Source organism: Equus caballus, chromosome 4, assembly GCF_041296265.1.
Source record: "Equus caballus isolate H_3958 breed thoroughbred chromosome 4, TB-T2T, whole genome shotgun sequence".
NCBI lineage: Eukaryota > Metazoa > Chordata > Mammalia > Perissodactyla > Equidae > Equus > Equus caballus.
In genome coordinates, this window is record NC_091687.1 from 39,149,619 (window position 1) to 39,175,607 (window position 25,989).

The window sequence follows — 25,989 nt, forward strand, 5'->3', positions numbered from 1 at the left end:
CCAGATTTTGACCGCTTCACTGCAACCAAGGTGTAAAAGATTAAATTCTCAGTTGGGATAAAATCATGTATATTCCTTTAAATGCATTGATTTTTATTTCCCAACTCAGAGCCTAGTTTTAATATATTGAGTTTTAGATCAAAATTGATATACTTTGGGGTCCAGCCGGGTGGTGTAGTGATTAAGTTCGCACACTCCGTTTTGGCGGCCCGGGGTTTGTGGGTTCAGATCTCAGTGCAAACCTACTATGCTGTGGCACCATCCTACATATAAAAAATAGAGGAAGATTGGCACAACTGTTAGCTCAGTGACAGTCTTCCTCAAGCAAAAAAAAATGAGGAAGATTGGCAACAGATGTTAGGTCAGGGCCAATCTTCCTCACCAAGAAAAAAAAAAAAACTGATATACTTTGGAGATGTTAGTAAAAGCTGTCAAACTATATCAACTATTCTTCTTCCCCTTTCTTCCACACCCTTTCTAGTAAAATACCCTCTCTAGTACAAACACCCTCCCTAGTAAAACAGGAAAAACGACCATTGACATACTTTTAAATTTTTCTGGGAAAATGCTATGATAAGTCTATAGTACTATTTTTGATTTCTCATATTTATGTCAGCTGAAGAGGTAAGGTTTATTAGAGGCTTATAAATGTTGGTTGTTTCCCTTCTTGATACTAAAGCCTTCCAGACAACAGATATAACCAACTGCCTTCTCTCTTTTTCATCACATCTTTACTATTGATCCTATTAATTTGGGTATAACTGAACCCTTATTTAGGCATATCTTTACATATGTGTATATCCGTGCGGCCTGTAGAGGGCAGCATGTTCTGGAAAAAAAAAAAGGTTAGAGGACAGCTAGTTATCTCCATAAAATATGTGAGATAAGCAACTGATTTTCCCTTTGTTTCTCATTTCTTGTCACCTTTGACTGAAGTTTAGAATTTGAGTCATATTGTACCTACAGTTCTAATTTTATTTGGTGGTCAAATGAGGCTTTACTCTTCAGTCTTGGGATTGTATCTCACATCCCTTACTTCTAGATTGTGACCCCTGAAAGAATTCAAATGTCTCTTATTTTTCCCAGGGAAGCGAAAAACATTTCACAGAGACATCTTCCATGCATCGTGATTTTTGACTCCTTCCCTTACCGGCCAGCACATCTTTGGAGTAATCCCTGGCCCAGCCCTCTCTCCATAGCCACCTTCGCTGATTTTTCTCAACCCAATCTCTACTCTTCATCCAAAGAACCAAATCCTCCCAGTGTATAAGCTACACAATTTTTTTTTTTTGATTTTAGAAATTTCTGGAAGCTGCAGCAGATCTTTGAAAGATATAGAGCAGCATTGTCCAGTAGACCTTTACCTGGATGGATATGTTCTGTATCTGCACTGTCCAATATGGCAGCTACTAGTCACATGTGGCTTTTGAGTCCCTTAAAATGTGCTTAGTACAATTGAGGAGCCAAACTTTTATCTCACTTAATTTTAATTAATTTAAATTTAAATAGTCACATGTGGCCTGTGGCTACCAAATTGGACAGGGCAAAATAGAGCATGACTTCTGATCAGTTTATAACAAACATTTTACCAGAATATATTGTGAGGTGGATTAGATTTTGCAGCTAAAAACTTACTGCCCAGGCTTTTATTCTCTCACTTATTTCTTTTTCATATAGCTGTAGGCTTAAATCCAAATCCTCTGACTCTGCCCTGGGATTTTCTCTCTCTCAGAACATCTGAGAGATTTTCAATTTTCAAATTCTTCGATTTTGTTGAATATTGAACATATCTCTCTTGGGTATCCAGAAGAGAGTTTCAAAGTACAGCATTTCGGCAGTACTGATTCCGTGGGCACCGGCCATTTCACCATCTAAGCTTGATCACCTCTTGATATCTAGTTTTTCCTAAATATAGGAATAAAACTTAGGAATGTGCTAAAATGTGTCAAGTTGCATACAAGCTTGATACAAGTTAGCATGTTTCCTGCCTTCCTACCCTCTCCCCAATAAATGTGAAACAACCATTTACATTAACTACAAGTAAAGCTTGTGCTTGTTCCATCCATTCTAAAGTGACCTCAACATTCTTTTGAAAATTTTCTTGTAAGTTCCCAAATAATCATTTTTTTCAGTTTGCATGTTTTTACATATGATCTGCAAATGCATCTCTTCTGTTTTCTACCTTATGCTGATATTGTTGGTTTTAAGACATAAGCAGACCTTATTTTTAATGGTTTGTGTCATGCCACTAGCTTCTGCCTCATGTGAGAGACATACCTGAAAACATCCTCACCGACATATACTTGGCAAGTATAAGTAGTTGGACCCCAGATGGTAGTAAGTATGCAGCTTTTTAATTCTATTCATTTATCTTTCTTTTATTTTAGCTGTAAAGATAGAATTAGTGCTCAAGAAGATAAACAGCTCTAGCAATTATGCCAATTTGGGGTTTCTTTAAGCCATGGATATGGAATGGCACCCTTCTATTATGAATCATTTTCTGTAAAGAGCCAAATACGGAGTTAAAGGCAGGAATAAAGGAATGTGCAACTCAGAGGTTGTGCACACTTTTCATAGACAGCCTCAGACGATCCTGTGCTCACCGTCAAACTACCCTTTACAGCACCCGTGTCCCCGGATCCACAACCTTCTCCACACGATGAGTGGGAAAGCAGGGCTGGTTGGTTGTTGCATTATCCTTTGAGAGACCAGCCTTTTGGAATAACCTAGGCACCCCACCCCACAAGGCACCACAGAGCAAAACAGGGAGGGATCATGAACTTCTTGTCCATGCTTTGTTCGTAATGGACTGGGCTTCCATGCACAAAATCCCGGCCATTCTAAGACTAGTAGGCTTTCTGTGAATGGACATGTGAGTTATCTGTGAGAGATCATTAGACTGAAGTCTCTATAATTTAGCAACTCTTTCTGTGTGGGGAACAGCCATTTGCAAACTCCAGAAGCACATTTAGCTATTTGATAATAGCAATGCAATCCTATGCAGGTTCGTATAGGTATAGAGTAAGAGAATGAAAGGTCAGAGGCAAGGGCTTGGAACTAGGAACAGGATGTAAGGTATTAGTTCTTAACTCTTCTGGAGCTGGAATACACCCTGGAGATTTGTCACTAAAAATTAATCCTTAAATTACACATTCTAATGTAGGAGGAAATGATGTCTTTTGATGGAAACATACGAAATTTTTTTTTCTAAAAATTTAAAAATCTCTCCTCTGACGGGTTCTCCTGTTTGTAGCATACATCACATCACAGAGTAGAATAAATTATTTTCCAGGCCTTGAACCGCAAACCCAAAACAAACACAACAAAACATGTTTTCTCCATACTAACTCTGGCAGCAGTCCTGGCCATATAGAAAATTAAAGCAATCCCTCTCCAGACACACGTTGCAGTTGCTCAGAATTCTAGTCGATGTCAGTTTGATATTCTACAGCTCTGAGGACCCTGGTTCAGATGTCTGTGCATCTCTACTGGGACCATTTGAACAGAAAAGTTGGGAAGAAGAAAGGAGGGATGAGGATGGCTGAGTACAAGACGTGCATTCATGCTGCTGTCTTGGTAAGCCTGGACTTGAGGTCGGCACCCTAGTGCCTGCTAGGCAGGAGGAAATCAAGACATATAAGACAGGCCGAGGGAACGAGAACCAATCATGGTGAGCCACAAAATGAGGAAGATATTGGACGTTCAGAGAGAGTGCCACCATGGTCAGAATAAAGAGGAAATTGGCAAAGAGGGGCATATACCTTGGTATGTAACACAGCAAAACACAGTTACAAAATCTTCTTAAAATTAAGAGGCAGATCCTGAAGCATTTCTATCAGGAAAATGTTCCTATCTTAAGATATGTATAATAATATTGAAAATATTTCTACTTAATTGTTTTATTTTAGTGAGCATTTAAAAATTCTGAAGCCTTTTTTGTATAAATTTATCATCACCTCAATCCTCCTATTTTTTCATTAGTTGTAAATCTCCCAATGAGGTATTTCCTACCAAAGGATTTTCAGGGATATACTCTGATTGGGAAAGAATATTATGGTCTTAAAAGACTCCTTTTACTGCATTTGGTGGGGTCGGTGTAATGTTTCACATGTGTAGAAGTGGTGGAGAAGCAGCAGTGATGTTTGCTGTTAAATACCAATGGCTGCGTTTGCTCCTGGGACACCTGGATGTGCCCACAGCATCCAAATGCTCTGTCTGCATTATCTCATTTAATCCTGAAAATAACTCTCAAGTAGTTTTCCATATTTTTCCAATAAGAACATTTAAGTTTATTTTAGGAAGTTTATTTCCCTGTCTTCAATTATATTGTAGCCTCAAGAGCAGATCTATAAATATATCCCTCATTCGCCATTTTATACATAGCAGGGCTGAGACAAGGGTGAGGCAAGTAAGGCACTGCCTTGGGTTCATAATTTAAGACTGTGCCAAAAAAAATTCAGATAAATAGCATTTTAATACAATATTTTAAAAAATCAAAAGATAGCTTCACTGTTTTCTATGATCTCCATCAAACAACCCTTCATTAGCACCCATTTACCCCAGATCCATAACCTCCTCCTTCTTAAACACCAGTGCTGGTGAGGTTATAGAGAAATAGGCCCATTGATTTACTGCTGATGGCACTGTAGACTGGTAAACAACGTGAAAAATGTTATGGAAACGTGTTAAAAGCTGTAGAGATACTCATTCAGGGCTCATTCAAGAAATTTGATTTGGCATCATCTAAATGTTCTGGGTGCTTGATGAGGTTTCTGTTCTCATAAAGCTTGTCTTCTAGAGTATTGAGGACAATAAATAAGCAATAAAATAAGCAAAGTAATTTAAGAGAGTGATAAGTACGTGAAGACAATGAAACAGGGCAATGTGATAAAAAAGAAATAGTGTTGGCAAGCTGTGAGCCATATAAAGGCTGAGATTTTGACTGTTTTGTTTACTTCTTTGTCCTTTGCACCTACAACAGAGCCCATCACGTAGTAGGCACTCAAAGAAATATGTGTCGAAGAATGAAGGTTCTCAGTGGTAAGAGTATTTGAGTGTGAGGAGAGTGAGAGGAGCTGAGGTGGGAGACCAGAGGCAGAGGCCAGGTGAGGAAGAGTCTCATCGGCTACAGCTGGAATTTTATTTTACATCCAACAGGAGACCCGGAGAATTATGTTTTTGACCTAGTAATTTGACTCTAGTGTTTCTCTCAAGGAAATAAATCAAGGGGGTAAAAACCTACTTGCCCAAAGATTCTCCTTACTGTGTTGTATATTAAATTTTATAAAAGCCTTGGTACCAACTTAACCAAGATTAAAGGAATGGGAAAGGTTTAATAAATCATGATTCATGAACCCAGTGGAATATTACACAACAATGTTAGAGTGGTATTATGAAGACTCTGAAAACTTAGGGGATGCTTCCTATGTTTTCTGAAAAAAGCAGGATAAAAAATTATATGCATATAATTATATCTGCAAACTGTGACTAAAATGTAATATACAAGACAAAAAGAGCTGTATTAGGGTAGTAGAATTTTGGGTGATTGCTTTTCTACTTTCCAAAAATTATCTTTGATATTATTGTCACATTATTTTAATAAGAAAAATAAGTTGCTTAATTAGTACAGAGTTTCTGTTTGGGGTGATGAAAGTATTTTGAAATAGATATTAGTGATGATTGAACACTCTTGTGAATGTAATTAATACCACTTAATTGTGCACTTAAAAATGGTAAAAATGGCAAATTTTAGGTTATATATATTTTACCACAATTAAAAAACATGACACATATCTTCTATAATTATCAGCGTGATTCAGCAGTCTCCCAAGATGGCCCCCAATGATTCCTGTGTTCGAGTCTTCACGCCCTTGGGTAGCCCCTCCCACATCATACCAGGGTTGGTCTTGGTGACTAACAGCATATGGCAGAAGTGATGGCACATTACTTCTGAGGTTAGGTTATGAAAGATGGCAGCTCCTGTCTTAGCTCTGGCTCCTTTTCTCTCTGGTCACTGGGGTCTGGGGATGCCAGCTGCTATGTCATGTGAACAGCCCTATGGAGAAGCCCACCTAGTGAGGAACTAAGGCCTCTTGCCAACAGCCATGTGAGTGAGCCACCTTGGGAGTGGATTCACCAGGCCCAGTCAAGCTTCAGAAAATGGTAGCCTTGGACATCAATTTGACTGCAACCTTGTGAGAGAACCTGGGCCAGAATAACCAAGTTAAGCTGCTCCAGGATTCCTGACCCTCAGAAACTGTGTGGTAATAAATATTGTTGTTTTTAAAAAAGAAAAGAAAAGAAAATACAGAAGTGTCCATTTGACTTCCACTATAGCTATCCTCATGGGTATGCAATAAATATCAACTGTTTTTCCCCTATCCTTGAAGTCTTATTTTCTCCTCTTTTAATGGAAGTTCTTGGTGCAGCAAAGTTTATGAATACAAGTATATTAAAAGGAAAGCTGTGTAGTAAAGTGAAAAACAATTTTTTTTTGTTGTGGCATTCCACCAAATGATAGTCACAAAGCTGAGGACATTACTAGGACTTAGTGGAATATAAAATGCCGATAGTCATGTTTTTGCATATGGAGGAGATTTCGTAAAACTAACTACACTATTAAGGGAATATTGAGTAGGAAAGTGAGAATCAAAGTAAATACCACAAGTGAAAAAAAAAGCACACGCTTTCAACAGGATGCAGTATTTATGGATGTCTGAATATGTTGGTTGTAGAAAATGTTTTTGTTCACTAGAGGGAAAGCAAAAAGCTAAAATGACCTCACTATGGACTTGAGTATGACTTTCAGGAGTTTAAAGAGAGCTTTTAAAATTCATATTTTGAAAGGAAATTTTATCCTGTGAAAAAACGCATGCGGTGATAAAAATTACAAAGAAATAGAACGATATATTTGCTCAGACCTATAGACACAAGAGTAAACATATCAAATTGATTAAAAAGTCATTATCTCTGGGTTACAGACTTATGAGATGTTCTTATTTTCTTTTGTATGTTTTAAGATTTTTTTTTAATTCTCTAGGGTGATGGTGTCTTTTATAGTGAGAAAAAATATGATATAAAAAGAGTGTTTAGAGGGATGATGTAGAGAAGAGAGCATGAGCATTTGAGGCATATACCGTGCTCTGCCCCTCACTAGCTGTGTGATCTCAGCTGTCTTGCTCCTCCTTTCTGAGCCTCAGTTCCCTTGTCTGTAAGGATGGATAATGATGATCATCTTAGATCTGGGCATGTAGAATAGGGTGATAACATGTGAAAAGTCTCTATCACATAGTAAATGCCCAGTAAATGCTTCGTCTCCTTTGTGTACCTTCCAACAGTAGTGAGAACAAGGGTGTCATTTGCTGGCTGGTCATGTCTTTTGTAATAATCAGGGGAGATCGGATAGTTCAACAGGTCATTGGTTCAGTGTGTAATCTAGGAGACACCATGCAACAGGGAAGACAGACATGAGGCTCCTTGTAGGAGCAATAAGCAATAAAAGGTATTTTGACTTTTCTTCCTAAAGATCATCGGGCCCTTGTAGAGGACACTCAACTATTTAAGAGTCTCCGTACAATTCTTGTTTTAGACATAAGCATACAGGCCAGTTCTTCTTTACATCATAATGAAATCTTATATTTTCAAATTCCAGATACAATGTCATAAGATAACGAAGCTGAAATTAAAGTCCCCAGCAGATATATTCTTCATTTGCCTCGAAGTAAACTTCAATAACCCATGAGCTCTGACCTAACTGAGTTTTCTTTCATATTGATTTAAATGGGAGAACTGTTTTTGGTAATCTTCTCCGATCCTAACCATTTAATAACTATAACCTACAAGACAATAATTGTCTTTTTTTTAAGGAGTACGGAAATGTTATCTCTTCTATATCAGCATAGGGTGCTAACTGTATATCTTTTCCATTAAAAAAACTTTCTTTTTTACATTTTCTTATTATCTTGGATCATGTCCTGTCTCTAAGGAAATAAACCTGTGAAGGGAGAGTTCTGTGGAATGTTAACTGCACTGGTATTTTTCTTCCTTTTATCATGCCCCAAGATTCACCAAAGCTGATATAAATTCACCATGCCTTCTTTAAAAAGCGTAGCAGCAAGGCATTCTTCCTGTAGGAGTCAGACTGTAAAAGGTGATTTCCTTTTACTCCATTTGGTTTAAGCCTGTAAAAAGCATTAAGTGAAAAATCTGATATATTTGTTAGGGCATTTATTGCATTACTAAGTTATATTTTCAGTTCTCAGTGAAAGGTTTATTGAGAACATAAACTTTGAAGAGGTTTTGTTCAGGATTAAAGGTATATTTTTTTCTTCTCTTTTGGTGAAATAATATCACACAAAATGATGCCTTTCAGGAGTTATTTTTAGCACTGTTTACAGTTGAAGGACCACTGTTCTATTCTGGTGAGGCAGCTATCAGCCTCCAGACAGCCTCTGATGATGAGATTTGTAACTTCTATAGGTTTTTTAGAGGAATGAAAGGCTGTGAAGTTCCATTTTCCATTAACTCAATTTACCATAATACAGATGCGCCAATAAGTTAAACTGTTCTGCGGGAGCCTTTTATAGTGAACATATTTTTCAATGTCCATGTAATTTGGACTAAATACTTATAACTGATCCATCTGAAATGTAAAACATAAGCCATTGCTAAAGTTTAATATGTATTGATTTTTGGGGGGATAAATGAAGATTTAAGTTTAAACTCTTGATGCAATCTTTTATCATCAAAAATGAGAGTTGTCTTTTTCAGATGAAAAACTGCTGTAATCAACCACTTTGAGTTCTGGAAAACTGGATAATATTTCTCTAAAGCATGATTCTCTAAATAGGATAGATATCAAAAACATCACAGGGCAAAACATTCACTAACAGTTTACTTTGTTTCATTCTTGATTTCCTAAAAACGTTTTGAAAACTTGTGAAATAATAAGATGCCTATAATCAATTTAAGCAAGTTATGGTAAGAAAAGGTCAATCTTTACAGCAGTCCTGTGAAGTTGGAGAGGGCTATACATTTTATCCTGGTCTATATCCAGAAGTCAGAAAGGTTACACACGGTGTGATGTCCTTCAGGTGACAATGGAATCCCATGTGGGAGGAGGTCATGTGGTTATGCAGGTCTAGTTTATGATTGGATGTAACTATAAACAAATAACTGCGAAGATGGAAATAAATTCCGTTGACTATAACATCCTTTTGAAAGGTTTTTCCGTTGAAATAACATCCTTTGAGTTCTGAGGATATTCTACACTGACTTGTGAGTCTAGAATTTTCCTAAGTATTCTGTCAGTTTTCTCTTTCTCATTACAAGGGTTAATGATTAATATATTTTTGTTTCTTTTACTGAAGTAAACTGTATCCTCTTCTATCCTGTCCTTCAGTCAGAGGATTGAAAAGTAACTATTTGTACCTCTTCTGCTGGTAACCACGTTATTAAAGTAAAATACTGAACAAAAATTATAGAATCATGTAATCACTAGTCCATTAAATCTATGAATCTTTTCTAAAACATAAGTGAGGTACAAATATAACTCCTGACAGGTTTGTACTATCTTATACAAGAAAAATGTCAGTTTTTGGCAAGCTCTAACAAATCTTAGAGTAATTTGTTTTAATTATATTTTTTGGGCATATAGATTTAGAAGTTACGTGTGGTTAATAAGTTACTTAGAAGTGCATATGGGTTATAGATTTTATATAAGCTATTAAAAAATTAAACTTTACAACTCAAAAAAGTCACTGCTACTAGGTACTGGGGAAGAAATGGAGAGGAAATTAAAGTAGAATCTGCAAAAACATTGCAGTGAAGTAGTTAACCGAGTCTTTCCCATAAGCAGGTTGAGTGGAAGCATGACCTACCTTTGTGGTCATTAAGTAAAACTAAGTTCAAGTACACAGGGGCTTTTGTTTAAAAGAATATAACGTGAAATTCACTTATGTTAGCCTTCTCCATAAATATTTTATGGTAATATCTGCATCACTGAATTTATGAAATATAAATATAAAAATCTATAGATTCACATTACTACATGGGAAAGGCTAGTATAATTATGTCATAAATTAACCAATTTTTTTAAGCCAGACCACTCATTTTGATTTCATAGTGAACTTAAATGTCCAAAGACTCCTCTTTTTCCAAGGAAGGTAGAAAATAGTAATAAATATAATCAAAGCTAGAAAATTTGGGGGTAAATATTATCTAGGTAAGCTCTGAAACCCAAAGCAAAGATTTAATATTTTCCTTTTTTGACTCACTTTTTGGCAGTTTATAATACTCTTAAGAGTGTCGGTGCTAACATTTTCAAAAACTTGATTCATTCACATCCTGCTGAGGGCTCTTCAGCGCTTTCTGTACTTTCTCACTAGATAGAGTTTACTGCAAGGGCAACTATGTGTTGAGTAAGGGTTAGATCTGAAGGAAAGTCCCAGCAGTGTGGATTAATATGACCAGCTTTGGGGATTGTTCATCTTGTCCATGTTAAGGCTGGACTCTCCCTGTTGTCTTTATTTGATGTAGGGCAGTGGAGGTATTAACAAGGATATAGAAAGAATAGTCACTTCAGCAGTAGAGTTCAGAATTAAAGTAAGAGAGAAATATAGAAAAAATATAAGGTGTCCTTAAGGAAAACTTTAAAATAACTCAATAACATTGACCAACTGGGTAACAGCTTGGTGCGTATATATATATATATACACACACATATATATATAAGCAATAAATCTTTGGCATGACATGTCATAGACACTAAGATTTAAGAGTCAGAAATCTGGATACTCTCCATTTTGTAAGTATGACCCTTTGATTATCTGGATCAAATAAAATAACACATGTGAAAGCACCTTGTAAACTGTAGAGCTCCCTACAAATAGCGTTATCATTATATAGCATTCTGACAGTCAAGAGAGCTGACCATTATGGGAATGAGTGTCTGCCAGGGAGGCTATGTTATTAAACAGTTGCGCTAGAATAAATGAATGAGAATTGAACAATTTTCTATGCACAAGAGAACACAACCTATTTATGGAAACTAATATAAAATGTTATCTGTTTACCTTGAAGGGAGGAATCTCATTAATTTTTTCTTATAGCAGCACATTGACAAAGGACATCTCAGCATTAAACAACTCCATGTCTTCATTGTTAGTGTAACTGAGAGTCTTGCCTCTCACTTCATTGCACAGCCCAACACCTGGAGTTGAGAAGTTCACAGCACAGACCTAAATCTTTCCTTATATTGGTTTTTATTTTCCCCAAGAGTTTATTCCAATGTCAGGGATTCCCCTTATGTTCTACTTGACCAATTACTGACCCCTCTTTGCAAATGAATAAATTTGAGCCTATTTTCTAAAAATCAGTCACTTTTTGAAAAATCAGGGCAGTTTTATGCCACAGTCCTCCCTCTAAGTCAAAAGCTTTGATAAGAAGGTGATTAAATGAGCATTTTCCTTTTGATGTATAGACCAGAGAGAGCGGTGCATCTGACAGTTCTGTTCAGTTATAGTTGAGCAAACAGTCAGACTTGTCTTTATGGGTGGGTGGCCTTCTTTTCAACCGTTTTCAAGAGGTCAATTGTTGTATAATCTGATGGCTGGTGCCCAAGTTGGCATATTTGCCACAGAGACAATGTGTGCACTGTCAAATGAAAGGATCTGGGCCCTCTGGCTTTGCTCTGTGAAGAGTGTGGCAGTGAGTGAAGTGTGAATGTAGAGACCCTCCACATCACTCACTCCAGGACGCTCTATTTCCAACTCTGTAAGACAAAGCACACTATTATACTCCACACAGAGGCCCACAATGTATGTAGTCCTCTCCCATCATAGAATGCAAGTAAGGAATATTCTAGAACTTTTTGTTCCCTTTTATTTCTTTGTAGGCTTTCATATGGAATTCAGTATCTCCAATGAAAGCTCTAATAAGTAAGTTGAACCTACTACTCTACTTTTTATGTCCAGCTATCATGATATAAAACATTAATAAATCCCAGTGAAGATTTTTATAAAGACATTTAGAAGTCAACTCTTGGGGAAAGAAAATGTAACTTGTCTTGTTCTATGAGCAGAGGTATCATCATTTTTAGACGAAGTCTTTTGGATCTACAGTGTAAGAAACAAAAAACTTGCGGTCCCAGTTTATAAGGTAGCTTTAAAAAGACAAGGACCAATTTCCTTCCCACTTCCCAAAATCAAAGAAGGGTGACATCCTCTGGGGGATGTATACTTTGAAGATATTCCTTAAGAACCAGGACTTACCCTAAAGATGTTTTGCTCAAAAATGATTTACTTTTTAAATTCATGTCTCTCAGGTAAGGTAAAACCTGTGTAGGTATAACCATTGATATCCTCAGTCCTCAAGCAAACACTCAGTCATTCAACACGTTTCCCCACACCATGCCAGGAACCATGCCTCGCAGGAAGTAGCCCTTTTTGCCTTGCCAGAGCCCTGTTCTACCTCTTTTTTGCAGCATCGTTTTCGTCCTCCACTTTCAATTTGATCTTCTTACTTCATGGAAAGAACTTCAAAAGTTTGTATTTCAGATACTAAAAAATAATCTGAGGAGAGATGTCTGAAACATGAGAATAAAGGTGATTAAATAAGTGATAAGCATGGGTAAATCTAAATAATAATACAATAACGGTGTTTAATATGTGTCCTAAAAGCATAGAAAATGGAAATAAAATATTAGACAATAATAACATGAGAGATGGGGCTAGTGTCATCAGAATTACAGTGTTCTGATGTTCTTATATAGTTTGGCAGGAGAGTAAAGATCAAGTTTAACTCTAGACTGTAAGTAGTTAAATGTTAAGTAGTAAAGGAGCCATCCACGTGGAGAACCGAAGGTAAACGTATAAGGGGTGGAAGTTTCGTCTGATATCCTTGATGGTAAAAAAATACTCGACCAACTTACCCCCAACAAGGACACCACTGGCCACAGATTGGGCAGTTCTGTGGTGTTCTGGGTCACGTATTTATTAAGTTTCTGAAGAGCAGTGGAGATTATTGCCAGGAACACAGCGTGACCTCTGTACAGACAAGTCTATACAGCAAGACAAGTGAACTATAGAAATTTGTTACTTTTCCACCAAGAAGCTCCATAAAAGGGGTTGTAGGATTCAGGAGGATTGAATTGAAATCAGGAAAGCATTTTACAAGAATTCTGACCCAGATGGGCTAAGATTAGCCCTCAGCTAACTACTGCCAGTCCTCCTCTTTTTGCTGAGGAAGCCTGGCTCTGAGCTAACATCCGTGCCCATCTTCCCCTAGTTTATACGTGGGACACCTACCACAGCATGGCTGCCAAGCAGTGCCATGTCCGCACCGGGATCCGAACCAGCCAACCCCGGGCCGCCGAGAAGCGGAACGTGCGAATTTAACCGCTGCGCCACCGGCCCGGCTCCAGAAACTTCCTTTCTTTTGCATCATTACTGGCTTAAAGAATCAGTGGTGCTTGCTAGACGTTCATTTCACTTTCCGTTACTCCCAATCTCATACTCAAAGCACTGACAGTTTCAAGTGAAGTATATTAAAGTAGACTTGAGTTTCTTTATATCATTCTTTACATCACTTCTGTATTCCGTATTCAAATTTTTTAATTCTTTCATAATCCTATTCAGTGGTTTTTAAACTAAATTAATGTGACTTGAATGAACCGACCAGCTCTTGTGAAGTCATACACAGGACAGTGCAACCATTGCAACCTTAAACAGATTTATAGAGGAACTTACAAAGTGTGGCGTTACCACAATAGTAAGAATATGTGAAGCAACTTACAATACTGATCTTTTGAAAAAAAAAAAAGGTGTCCAGCTTCTGGGTTGGCACTGCCGTCCAACCAGACTGTTGATGACTGGTTATGTCTTGTGAAAATGAAGTTTCTTAAGAACCTGGCATTGTATCAGTCACATATTGCAGGACTTAGGAGAGCTCTAATGCTTGTTGCCCTAGCATTAATTGAAGGTGGAATGACATATGAAGATGCAGTAAAGTTCGTAAGACAAAAGCGGAGTAGAACTTTTAAAAGCAGGCAACTTTTGTATTTGGAGTATTGTCCTAAAATCCAGCTGCACTGCATAGATACCAGTAGTCATGGAAACTACTGTTGCTGTCAATAAAACTGGGCTGCTTGATACTATTGCCTTGGAAATGGAACGTAAGACACGACCCAGTTTGTTGTACATTTTAGCCAATGTGTAGGCTTGGTGAATGATAAATCTAATGAAGCTTTCATAGGAGTATTGATAAGCAGTTTTATCAGGCCTAAAGCTTGGCAGAATTGCAGCCTCTGTGTTTGGATTATAATCAGCCTGTTTAGAAACTTAGCAAAAGATTCTTACTGTTCAGCATTTAAAACATGCTTATCATTTTTATCAATTGACCTTTCCTGAAACCGTGCAGTATTGAGTTATGTCTTTTTCAAATCTATTCTGTGCCAGAATCTTATCAATATATAAGAAATTTAAAGAACTAGGTGCCAAAATACCCAGTACAATACCTGTATATTTTTAATATCGTACAGAATTAAAATCCCAGAAACTATCCCAGTCTAGATTTTCTGTGGTTTATCCCTTCAGTCATTTCAAGAATTGATGGTAGAGCCTAAATGGCTATTTGCCTGCTACTTTATGTTTATATCTCCCATATTTAAAACAGTATACATCAGGTTTGTGTGACCACTGATTTTGTTGGCTTTTGACCAAGTCTTATAATGATTTTTTAATGTCTTTATTCTGTCAATCTCATTTTGTGCTGTTATGAAATCCTCCGTTTTGAAAATCACAAACCTCTGGTTGAAAAGTTCGTGTAAAGTCCACATCATCAAAGTCCACAGAAGCACATATCTTTAATGTCTCCAGACAAAAATGTCTTAAAATTAGTTTAATGTTTGCACTTTGGGGTGCAACTTAAAAGAGAAGGCCTGAAAAAAGAGTGAGAGCGAGCTATTTTTGGTAAAATGGTGTGCTTGTCTTGTGCAGGACATCTGGTATATGCCCTTCAGTTTAGCACACATTTTTTAAAGGTAGATTATGCTCTGTTGTTGTAGCTAAAATAATTCTTAATTGTAAAATTTCTGAAAATCCTGTAATTTTTCCCATTTTTATTGGAAGTTGTTTGCCAACTATTGCTGTGTGAATTTTTTCCTTTTCTCTCAATCTTTCTTGCAAAAGGAGTTAATTTCTGCTGATGCATTGAGCAGATATCTAATATTTTATATTCCAGTTGAACTATGTAACTTAATATTTGTATACTTGATAATTTGTGTTATGTAATTGATAAAATGATGCTGTGTATTAATATTAATTCACTCATACATATATATATATATGCTGTATATATGCATATATATATACTATCTGGAATTATGATTATAGTTCTTTGGGAGAAATAATTTGTCAGCATCCACTAGCTTGTAAAAACTTAGTGCAAGAGTTTCAACATCTAAATAAATATTGAAATGCAAAAAAGAAAAGTTAAGAGTAATCACTAAACTCATGGAAAAAGAATGTATAACTTATAAAACAGAAGATGGAAAATGTTGAATTTTAAAACTCAATGCCAGTGAAGGCAGGAAAAGGAGAAAAAAAGAGACATCAGGACAAAAGAATGCAAGATTAAGATGGTAGCAGTAATTCCAAATATTATCAGTAATCACAAAATCTAAATGGACTAAATTTTTTCCTTAGAAGATGGGATTGTTTAATTGGATAAACGTTAAGCCCAGCTATATAATATTTGTGAAAAAGACACTGTAAAATTATGGATATGAAATGTTAAAAGTAAGAGGGTGACAAAAGGTATGCCAGGCAAATATTGAACAAAAGAAAGCTGAGGTCATTAAATTAATATGAGGAAAAAAATGAACTTTAGCCCAGAAAGCTTTATTAAAGATAAAAAGGGTCACTACAGAAGGATTAAAGACAACTTAGTAGAAAGAGATAACGGTGCTAGACTGTTATGCATTTAATTACCCATCTTTACAATGCATAAGACAAAAATTGATGGAATTACAAGGAAAGATTTAAAAATCCACCATCATAATGGGAGATTGCACACAACAACCACAATCATTCTAACATTCTGATAAGGTGCACTTAATGGCTTGGAATAAAACTTCCAAATAAGGTATCCTGGAAGTGTCATATCTCAGACAACTTAGATGGACTCAAAAAGTGGTTCCAGTAATGGCAAAGACTCTGATGTTGAAAATGCATATGGAGAGTTGGAATAAAAGTGGTTCTTGAAATGCAAGTGAGGAAATAGCAAACTTTCTAAATTAAAATTTTATATAGGGGCCAGCTCCGTGGCCGAGTGGTTAAGTTCGCCCGCCCCGCTGCGGCGACCCAGGGTTCGGATCCTGGGCGCGGACATGGCACCGCTCGTCAGGCCACGTTGAGGCAGCATCCCACATCCCACTACTAGAAGGACCTGCAACTGAGATATACAACTGTGTACGGGGGGGTTTGGGGAGATAAAACAGAAAAAAAAATTTTATATATAATTTAAATATTTGTGTATAGAGTAAATATCACAAATAAATATTTGATTATTTCATCAAAATTAAAGTTAGTCGATTTGGGAGATGTGAAATGAGATCATCTTATATTGGTGAATTCCTTATATTTAGGTTTATGTATATTAAATTTAAATGTGATCAACAATCTATTGCAAAAACAAGGTACAGCTATGAATATTTATAGTTCTTCAAAATAGTAAGACCACACTTCAGGTATGGTTTCTGGCTTCTTGGAGCTGGAGGGACTGCACACATAATGCAGTGTATCACACTTGTAACAGAGGCAGGACTAAAACTCAGATCTAGTCTCAATCTTGCACTGTTCTATTTTATCAAAGCTATATAAAATTGATACCAATGTGTTTTTCACTGTGATTATATATAAACTGTACATTCAATCTAAGAGCATTTTTTCCCATAAAGTCTACCCATCTCAAACTTTGCATTTGATATTTTAAAAAAACATTAATGAAAAGTTTATAGTAGTGAAAGAGTCTTAGACAGGGGAAGGGATAATTTGGATGGCCCTGGCCCCTCTTAAAGGAAAGGAAAAAAAAAAAAAACTGTAGAGAATTTTGAGAATGCCTCCTTTTCCTGCAGGCAAATTTTTCTTTGCCAAGTGGAGACATTTTAAAACAATCCATTGATCAGTTTTTGAGAAACAGCCATTGTAGGAGCCAAACACCAAACTCATCTTTGAGAACTTCCTGTGTGAAGTTGGAGAGAAGCACTCTTAAGTTGGATCTTTGGAGTCATATTTTCCTTTGCTCATCTCCCTGTCTCTTCCTGTACCCAAGTTCATTACCTCCTTTTCTCTTCCTCACGCCCAATCCTACCTGCTCCCATAACAATTTTAAATCAGTATTAAAGAGCTCTTGGTGATGGGGAGGGGGAGAATTGATGGTCATTGAGGAAACATGTTTATTGGCTAATTGGATGTTTTGTAGCTTGAAGACTTTTGAAAAAATACCCACTGGCAGATGCAACTTTCCTTCGCAGTCGTCTGGCTGCCTCTGACAGTCACTGCACTTACTGCATTTTGTTGCAGAAGCTCAGGAATCCGTGGGTGAAAGCCTTTAGAAATGATGTGAGCATGGCAAATATAAACCACGTTACAGTTACAACTCTTGGTGGGTTTGAATCCACTCAACCTGCTAATTAAGCAATCCACTACCTTCTCCAGCTCCCACTTAGCTTCCATTGCTATGGAACATTAGGTGGGAACAGAATTCCATTATTGGACTATAAAAAATATGAGTGTGAAAAAATGCCTAGGAAAGTGCTAAACACATGTTCAACTATCCATAAATGGCAGCCACCATTAAGAATACTTTTGTTTTTATTATGTTGGTTATCTGAGCTTCATTGCACTGAGCAGTGAAAGAGAAATTCCATGAAAAGCAACGTTAACCTGGACTATGTGGTCTGCTACCCATTTAAAAGTTGTACCACATGGAAGACTTTATTTCTCTGCTTTGTGGTAATCTTGAGACACATATTTTCTATCTGCTGTTGTTTTAAAGGTCATCTTGAATTGATTTAGCCCCACAGGGTTTAAGCATATGCCCTTTATTAACCTGCATGTTAACATTTTGACTGTTTATATTTGACAGTGTACTTATTTCCAATAATTTTATATTCAGTGTAAGAAAATGTAACTTAGAAGAAAAGTAACTTTAGTAACTAGAGAATTTAATATCAGTTTTATTCTAGTTCTCCTAGTTATTTGGTATTAATTTTCCTGTAAATATATCCAGATGTGTATGCAGTCCATAGATTCTATGAACAAATTCTGGCAACTGTTTGATAAATTATCATCTGAAATTTTCTGCCTCTCGACCTAGTTCTATCCTGAAAATAGCAACTCTTTGCTTATAGTGGAAATATTTTAAATCAATGAGACTAGGATATCAAGAGCAAAAGCCAGTTTAGAGTAACAGATAATCTGGGAACCAACCTGAATTCTGCTTTTGTTTATTTCCCACAGGTAATTTAACTTGTTTTCTTTGCTGGGAATAAATAAGTCCAGAAGAATTAGGCGAGCCTTATGGCTTGTTTAGTGGATTTTCTTGTTTGGTCTGATTTCTCTCTTTTTTGCTTGTGTTTTTAGGCTCAGCTACGTGAATCATGCAGAGGATCTGGCCTCCAAGCTCCTACAATGTTCCCCAAAGAACAGACTATCGGCACAGGCCGCCTTGAGCCACGAGTATTTTAGTGACCTGCCCCCACGGCTATGGGAACTGACTGATAGTGAGTATGACACATCCACAACATCCAATCAAAGCAAAGACATCATTTCAGCTTCTATGTGTAACTTACATGGAGAGACGTTCTTATGTTTATCTGTGCATATGTAAGAGTATGTATGTTTGTGTATGCATTACATGTATCCGTATGTTTGTGTGTGTGTCGAGAGAGAGAGAGCGAGGGAGAGGGCAGGAATGAGGGAAGGAGGGTTGTGTGTGTGTATATTTGGTGGAATCTTGCCATTCAATTGCTAGCTTACCAGACACAGGAAGAAAATGGATTCCTTTTTTGCTATCTCTGCTCTGCAGTCTGCAGCTGCATGTCTTTGTATTTGATTATGTGTGTGTCCAAAAAAATGATCTGAGCAGTCAGAAAGGAAAAGGAAAATATGATTTACATACTTAGTGCTTTATGCATACAGTACTTTTTAACTGGCTGCAGTACACAGAAGAGAAATGATTTATTTCTGTTTGATTCTCAGAGACCATCTTGGTTGTAACAATAACCTTAAAAAGGGTTGCCATGCAGTGAGCTGACGAACAGAGTTGGCAGTTGGCTAATGCACTGAATTGACGTGTAAGAACTAAAGACATATAATTCATTTTAACTACAAATGCTCTTGCTGCTCATGCAGACACCTCTTCTCTGGATCTTTTAAAACAAAACACATTCCTGGGTGGGTTTTTGTTTTGTTTTTACAGAAGTGTTCATATTTACACAGCCTTTTTCAATTACATTTTAAATATTTCGGGGAGGATTTATGGCGGGGAGGATCTCATCTTTCTTCCAAAGTGTGAAACAGAATTCTCGTGAAATTTTGCAAAACACTATCACAGTAAGAACATTTTTGTTCAATGGTGATAGATCTTTCCAAATGCCAATTAGAGATATTTCTTCTCCTACTCTTTTCTGATTGCCTTAAAAATTAATATACTGCATATATGCATAGGCATTTACAATTTACTAATCCTGGGTATATATCACTCACCATAAAAATACATAAAGTTATTTCTTTTATCTCTTAGACTTTAGATTTTCCCCCACATTGTAATATTGGGTTCTCCTTGACAACGATAACACTTTATTTTGGAACTAAGAAGCAACTCTTCTTGGGTATTCCTAACCTAAACCTTTTTTGATATCCCACATTTAAATTCTAATTACTTTTTTTAACCCTAGATATATTAATATAATACCTATTTTAATATAGTATATAGATATGTTAATCTATTACTATTAATCTATTAATACAGATATATTAATCCACTTCTCCTCCTATGCTTAGTAAATCTTCTTTAACATTTCATATATTTCCAGTCCATATTTATTCTATATTCTGCCCTACTTCCTTTCTAAAAATCTACCCATTGACCATTACAACAGCTATCCCCATTAAAAAAAAGAAAAATTAAAGATGAAATCCCTATGGCAAAATAATGAATTGATGACACATCTTCCCATACTGAAAAAAAATGATGCAAATAGGCTCGCTCGTTTATGGCTCATCAAAATCCAGAATATGGTTTGTTTTCCCATTTAGTAGAACTTGTAACTTGGTATCACTCCTCCTTGGTGACATCTCAATCCCATCTGACTCAATGATTGAGTTTAAGCCAGGATTTTGATGGTCTATGAATTCTGAATTCTGTAGTAGTACTTTTCTGTTAATATGGACTTATTACCCACTTGCCACTTAGTTTATCAGCCAGTGGTTAAATCCAGTTTCTATCAGGAAGTAAATGCCTACACATTATCACTCAGCAGCAGGCTACCAACGGAGACAGACTTGTCCCCGTCATTAACAAGCACAATGTATGCAGAACACCAGAGGGGAATTAAAACCACAAAAAATACCTCAGGGTGGTATTTTTAATATGAGAATTTAATTTGTAATTTCACAGATTAAGAATTTTGGCTGCATTAATCCCTTTATCAGCTCACAGCAGGCTATTTGCAGAATCATAACCATAAGGCGATATTCATTGGCAGAAACACGTCTTTGCATAACGTTAAACATCAGGAGCAGTGAAACCTTTTGAAGGGGGCAGAATAAAGATGAAAAATCATTATATTTTTAAAGCAAGATTCTGCTAAATGCCTCCGGTAACAATTTTGAGTTACAGAAATGCTATTTCTGTGTCTAGTAGATAATCATTATGAAGCATAAATCCAGTCACTAGAAAGGACAATCGCAGTATTAAATACTACAGTCATTTCCATTTAGAACAACGTAGTAGTCCTTGTAAACATGTTTACAAAACAAAGAATTCCTAGACTTTGGGAACTAGTTCTTTTAGGTGAAATGACTGGTTTGGGTGACTGTTATCTAGGTTAATACTCTGCAAACTATATTTAGAAATTCTTAAAATTAAATTTTACATTATTATGGAGTCTTGTAAAAGTTCACCACCTAGCAAATGGCAGCAGCAGCAATAGCCTCACGTGCTTCCTTTCCAAGGGGATTTGGAAGGAGGTCCAGAAGTGTTGGCAAGAAGTGTCGCAGAAGCAATAAATGGATTGTCTTGGCAACCAGGTTGTGGTTTGGAGTCATCAATTCCAGGAAGCTCATTGTGTTAGTCAGCCAGGTTGCTATTACAAACTACCATGACTGGAGGGGCTTAAACAACTAACATTTATTTCTCACAGTTCTGGAGGCTGGGATGTCCAAGATCAGAGAGTCAGCAAAAGTGGTTCCTGGTGAGAGCCTCTTCCTGACTACAGACAGGCACCTTGCTGTAACCTCACATGGCAGAAAGAGCGATTTCCCTCTCTCTTCTTCTTCTAATAAAGCCACTAATCTCTGGGGCCGGCCCCGTGGCCGAGTGGTTAAGTTGACGCGCTCTGCTACGGCGGCCCAGGGTTTCTCTGGTTCGGATCCTGGGCGCAAACATGGCACCACTCATCAGGCCACATTGAGGCTGTGTCCCATGTACTACAACTACAAGGACCCACAACTAAAATATACAACCATATTCTGGGGGTATTTGAGGAGGAAAAAGCAGAAAGAAAAAAAAAGCCACTAATCTCATCATGAGGGCCCCACTCTCATGACCTCATCTAACCCTAATTACTACCCACAGGCCCCATCTTCAAATACCATCACGTTAGGGTTAAAGGCATCAACATAGGAATTTGGGAGGGACACAAATCAATCCTTGGCACTCACTTTTTTAAAGATAGCTCATAGTATTTTTAAAAAGAATACCCACAAAAGGAAAATACTTATGCAAGCATAAAGCAGAACCAGGTTAAAAGGAGAAGATTGGAACAAGAATAAGTTCAAAGTGGCCTGGAGCCTTCTTGGCCTACTTTAATATATCACACCCTGCAAGAAGAGCATCAAGTGTTATCAGAGGCTTGGTTACACAGAGTACTGTACACATTCCGTGGATTAGTATAAACATGAAGGTGCACACTTGTGCCAGACTCTTCTTTGCTTTGGAAGAACATATAACAATATAATATCTTTCTTTATTGTACTATTCCTTAAAACCTCACCAGTTTACGTAATACCAAAATTTAGAAGTAATGTGTTAATGTGTCACTGAAACAGGAATTATAAATTCATCAAGCAGGAATAATGGTACAGTTACTTGGGGATCTGGCAGTTAAAGCTGGCTAATTCTGGTGGCACCCAGTCATTCTTCTCCTATCCCGAAACCCCAACAGCCTTGCCCCACTTCTTCACAAAGATTTAATTGCAGGGAAGTAAATGGAGGGCTGATGTAGAAGAAATTCATTACTTTTCCCAAATACACCACAGGGCATTCTCCTGTGTATACTATCAAGTTACATAAATTATTGAAGCTGAACTACCCTTGTCAAAGTAAACGAACAAAATACACTTCATAGCGCAGAGTCCTTGATTTTATTACATTCATTTGCTAATTCACAAAACTCAAATCTACAGTGAAAGAAGGCCAACAAATTGTTGCAGTGTGAAGAGCACTGAACTGGGAATCATACCACCTGGATGCTCACTTCCGCTCTGCTAACTAGCTGGCCAACCTTGGACAAGTGCCTCAGTCTCTGTGGGCTTCTGATTTCTCAGTTAGAGACACAGGGATCCCTAAGGACCTTTCCAGCTCTGACGTTTGTAGGTTTTCCTACTTATTGCTATATGTGTTCTATATGTTATCCTAAAACAACATTGTGCCATTAATGTAGCTCCGTGCCATCTTTTTAAAAGTAAAACAAACACACCTAGTTCAAATCTATCTGCTGCTTCTACTTCCTAGACTTGCATTCTCTTGTGAATCCTTTTGAACCAGGCATTTGTGCCCAAGGCTCCAGAATTGCTGTTTTCAAAGTCTCTCTCCGTTGGTCTTTTCCCAGCCCTTAGCTTGATTCATCAGCAGAATTCAACACAGGTGACCACCATTTCCTCCTAGAAACATTTCCTTCACTTGGATTCCAAGACAGGACTCTCTCATGGCTTTCCTTTAGCCTCCCTAAGCTCTCCTTTTCAGACTCCTTTGAGGATTTCTCCTCATTCTTCAGACTTCCCACTGTTAGAGTGCCCTGGGGCTTAATCCTCGGATCTTTCTATTTGGGTACACTCCCTAGAGCCTACATGCTCTCATCCAATCTCATGATATAAATATCATCTATACACTGACAGCTTCCAGATTTCTATCTTCAGTCTCATCTTCCCTGACTCCAGACATGCATATCCAATTGACTACTCCACATCTCCATTTAGCTGTCTAGTAGGCATCTCAAACTTAATATTACCAAAACTGAATTCCTGATCTTTTCCCCCAGACTTACACCTTCTGAAGTCTTCCTCTTTTCAATAAAGGGAAATATCATTCTTCCAGTTGATGGAAGTTGTCCTTGACTCCTCTTCTTTTGTCCCACCCAAACCCAATTCTTCCATAGACCCTATTGGCACTGCCTTTAAAATATATCAAGAATCACACCACTTCTCCCTTCTCCACTGCTATCACCCTGCCCCAAGTCACTCACCATCTTCTTTCGCCTGTATTTTTACAATAGCCTCCTAACTGTTTTGTCTGCTTCTCTTCTTGCTCCTTAGAGTTGAGCTCTTGCTGTTTCATCTTTCTACAGTTTGTACTTGCTCTTCCTCTAGGAATTTGCATGGCCTGCCCTCTCACCTCCTTTGGATCTTTGCTCAAATGTACTTTATTAGGGAAGACTTCACTGACCTACTTCCACCCCAGCACTTCCAATTTCTTTGCCTTGCTTTATTTTTCTTCATAACACTTACTACTAGTTGATATATTTGTTTGATTGTTTATCATCTGTCTCCCCCAGATGGAATCTACAAAAATAGGGATTTCTTTTTGTTGTGATTTATATACTGTAGGATTCCGAAAAGCCTAGAACAACGTGGGATTCAATAAATATTTCTCCGCTGAATGAATGAAAGAATGGCGTGAAGAAAGGGCAAAATATGTTGTTTCCAAATCCAAGTTAATTGTTCTAGATCAGAGAAATAGGAAAGGTCAACTGAGCTGTGGTTCTGAGGGGAAGGCAGGCTATCCTGTCATACATGTGTCTAAATCTGTGTAAAGGTGTGTGTGGCTGTGACCACCAACATATACTATGATGTTCCATGTGCTGCACATCCAGAATTACATCTCAGTATCCATTTTTAAAAAGAGAAGATTGTAAATACATCTATAAATATATAAGTAAGTGAAAACTTTTCATTCTTTCCGCAGTGTCTTCTATTTTTACTGTCCCAAATGTAAGATTGCAACCAGAAGCTGGAGAAAGCATGCGGGCCTTTGGGAAAAACAATACTTATGGCAAAAGTCTATCAAATAGCAAACACTGATGAGCACAGCATTCTCAAGAGAGCACAGGTAAGATGGCCTACTTTACTTGGAAAGTAATATCGAATAGATCTTTTAAATGAAATATTTCAGATTCATTTTTTTCATCAGTATCTTATGAACCTCTTGTGTTCATTATGGCAGTCATCACAGATCTGCTGAGGCAGAGAACTGTCAGTCATTTCTGTGTTTTCAGGCACCTACTGGATTCTAACCAAAATTGTATTTTATTTATATAGTCATAAGTAAACCATTTTAGTCATAAGCAAATTATTTTAACTGCTTATACATTCTTCACTGAGGTTAGAAAAAGGTTAACCTTGGGCTGTATCTAAGCCACAGACCTTCTTTGTTTGGCTCCCCAAATTTTTCTAATTAGTTCTAATTAGTTTTAAAATGGGGACATATTACACAAAGTCTGGATTTCTGGCTTTTCTTGAAAAATCAGCAACTCTGGCAATACTGCTCTCACGTCCCTGCCAGAAGTTTGTGTGTGTGGCTGACCTGTGGCTGCCTCCCTTGGAACAGACATGTGCCCCCTAGTTTAGCTCAGCTGCCGTGTGGGCCCCTTCACCCATTTCTGATTCCTGCCTGCCCCTAGTACAGACCTTGTCATGGTGAAGCTTTTCTTTTTTTCCTATTCGATTCTTTGACCTCTACTATTCTGCACATAGGAAGCATAATCTAAACAAGGCAATCTGCAGGCATGTCAGCCTGTCCCACTCGTCGCACATGCTTCACAGAAACAAGTGTAAGACAGCAACTTCTGAAAAGGCTACGTCTTTATTGCCAGATGAATGTCTGGGTTTTTTGGAATTTTGTGCCTATATATATCTCTCTTTTTGTTTAATGTAACATAACTCTGAAGCAAATGAAGAACAAACGTTTGTGTGGGCAAGGCTTTTTATTTGCTAGCCCATATTTTTTCCTTTCTCATGTGGATGTTCAATCCTTCATTGTTCAAGTGAATCCGAGGATGCGTTCAGCAGTGTAGGAGCTCCTCTTCCTCTCTCTCTCTCCTAACGTGAAATATGCTAACAGGCTGAGTTGTCAGCATGGCAAAGAGAGCAGATTAAACTGTCTACTTTGTCTTGTGATTTGCCAATACTTTGAGCTATTTTTGGACTCAGTTTTTGCATACGCTCAATGTGGGGCCCAGTTTTGGCCTCTCAGGAGTATGGTGGTGATTTATGAATGATTTGGAGATAAAAGATTCCCAGATGAAAGATGGTGTGTAAATGCCGGTCAGGAAATGTTACTAATAGACTTGCCACATGATACGTGAGAGTAAGATTCTTCATTTTTCAGGTTATTTCTCCCTATTGGATAAAAGTTACGTGGAAGCACAACCTCACTCACCCAGTAGTGTTTGTACTTCCATTCTGAACTTCAATTGGTCAGACAAAGAGT

The 25,989-nt window shown here is 37.4% G+C and overlaps 1 protein-coding gene across 6 annotated transcripts in view; it reads left to right on the forward strand.

The window, feature by feature from the left end:
• The window catches only part of CDK14 (cyclin dependent kinase 14), a 549,770-nt gene that overhangs the window by 446,301 nt on the left and 77,480 nt on the right, over positions 1-25,989 (forward strand). For all 6 annotated transcript variants that reach the window (XM_023639167.2, XM_070264492.1, XM_070264491.1 and 3 more), the window contains 2 exons: positions 18,642-18,781; positions 24,466-24,609. In XM_023639167.2, the coding sequence (XP_023494935.1) occupies positions 18,642-18,781; positions 24,466-24,581 (256 nt within the window). In that variant the 3' untranslated portion in view covers positions 24,582-24,609. The remainder of the gene's footprint in view (positions 1-18,641; positions 18,782-24,465; positions 24,610-25,989) is intronic.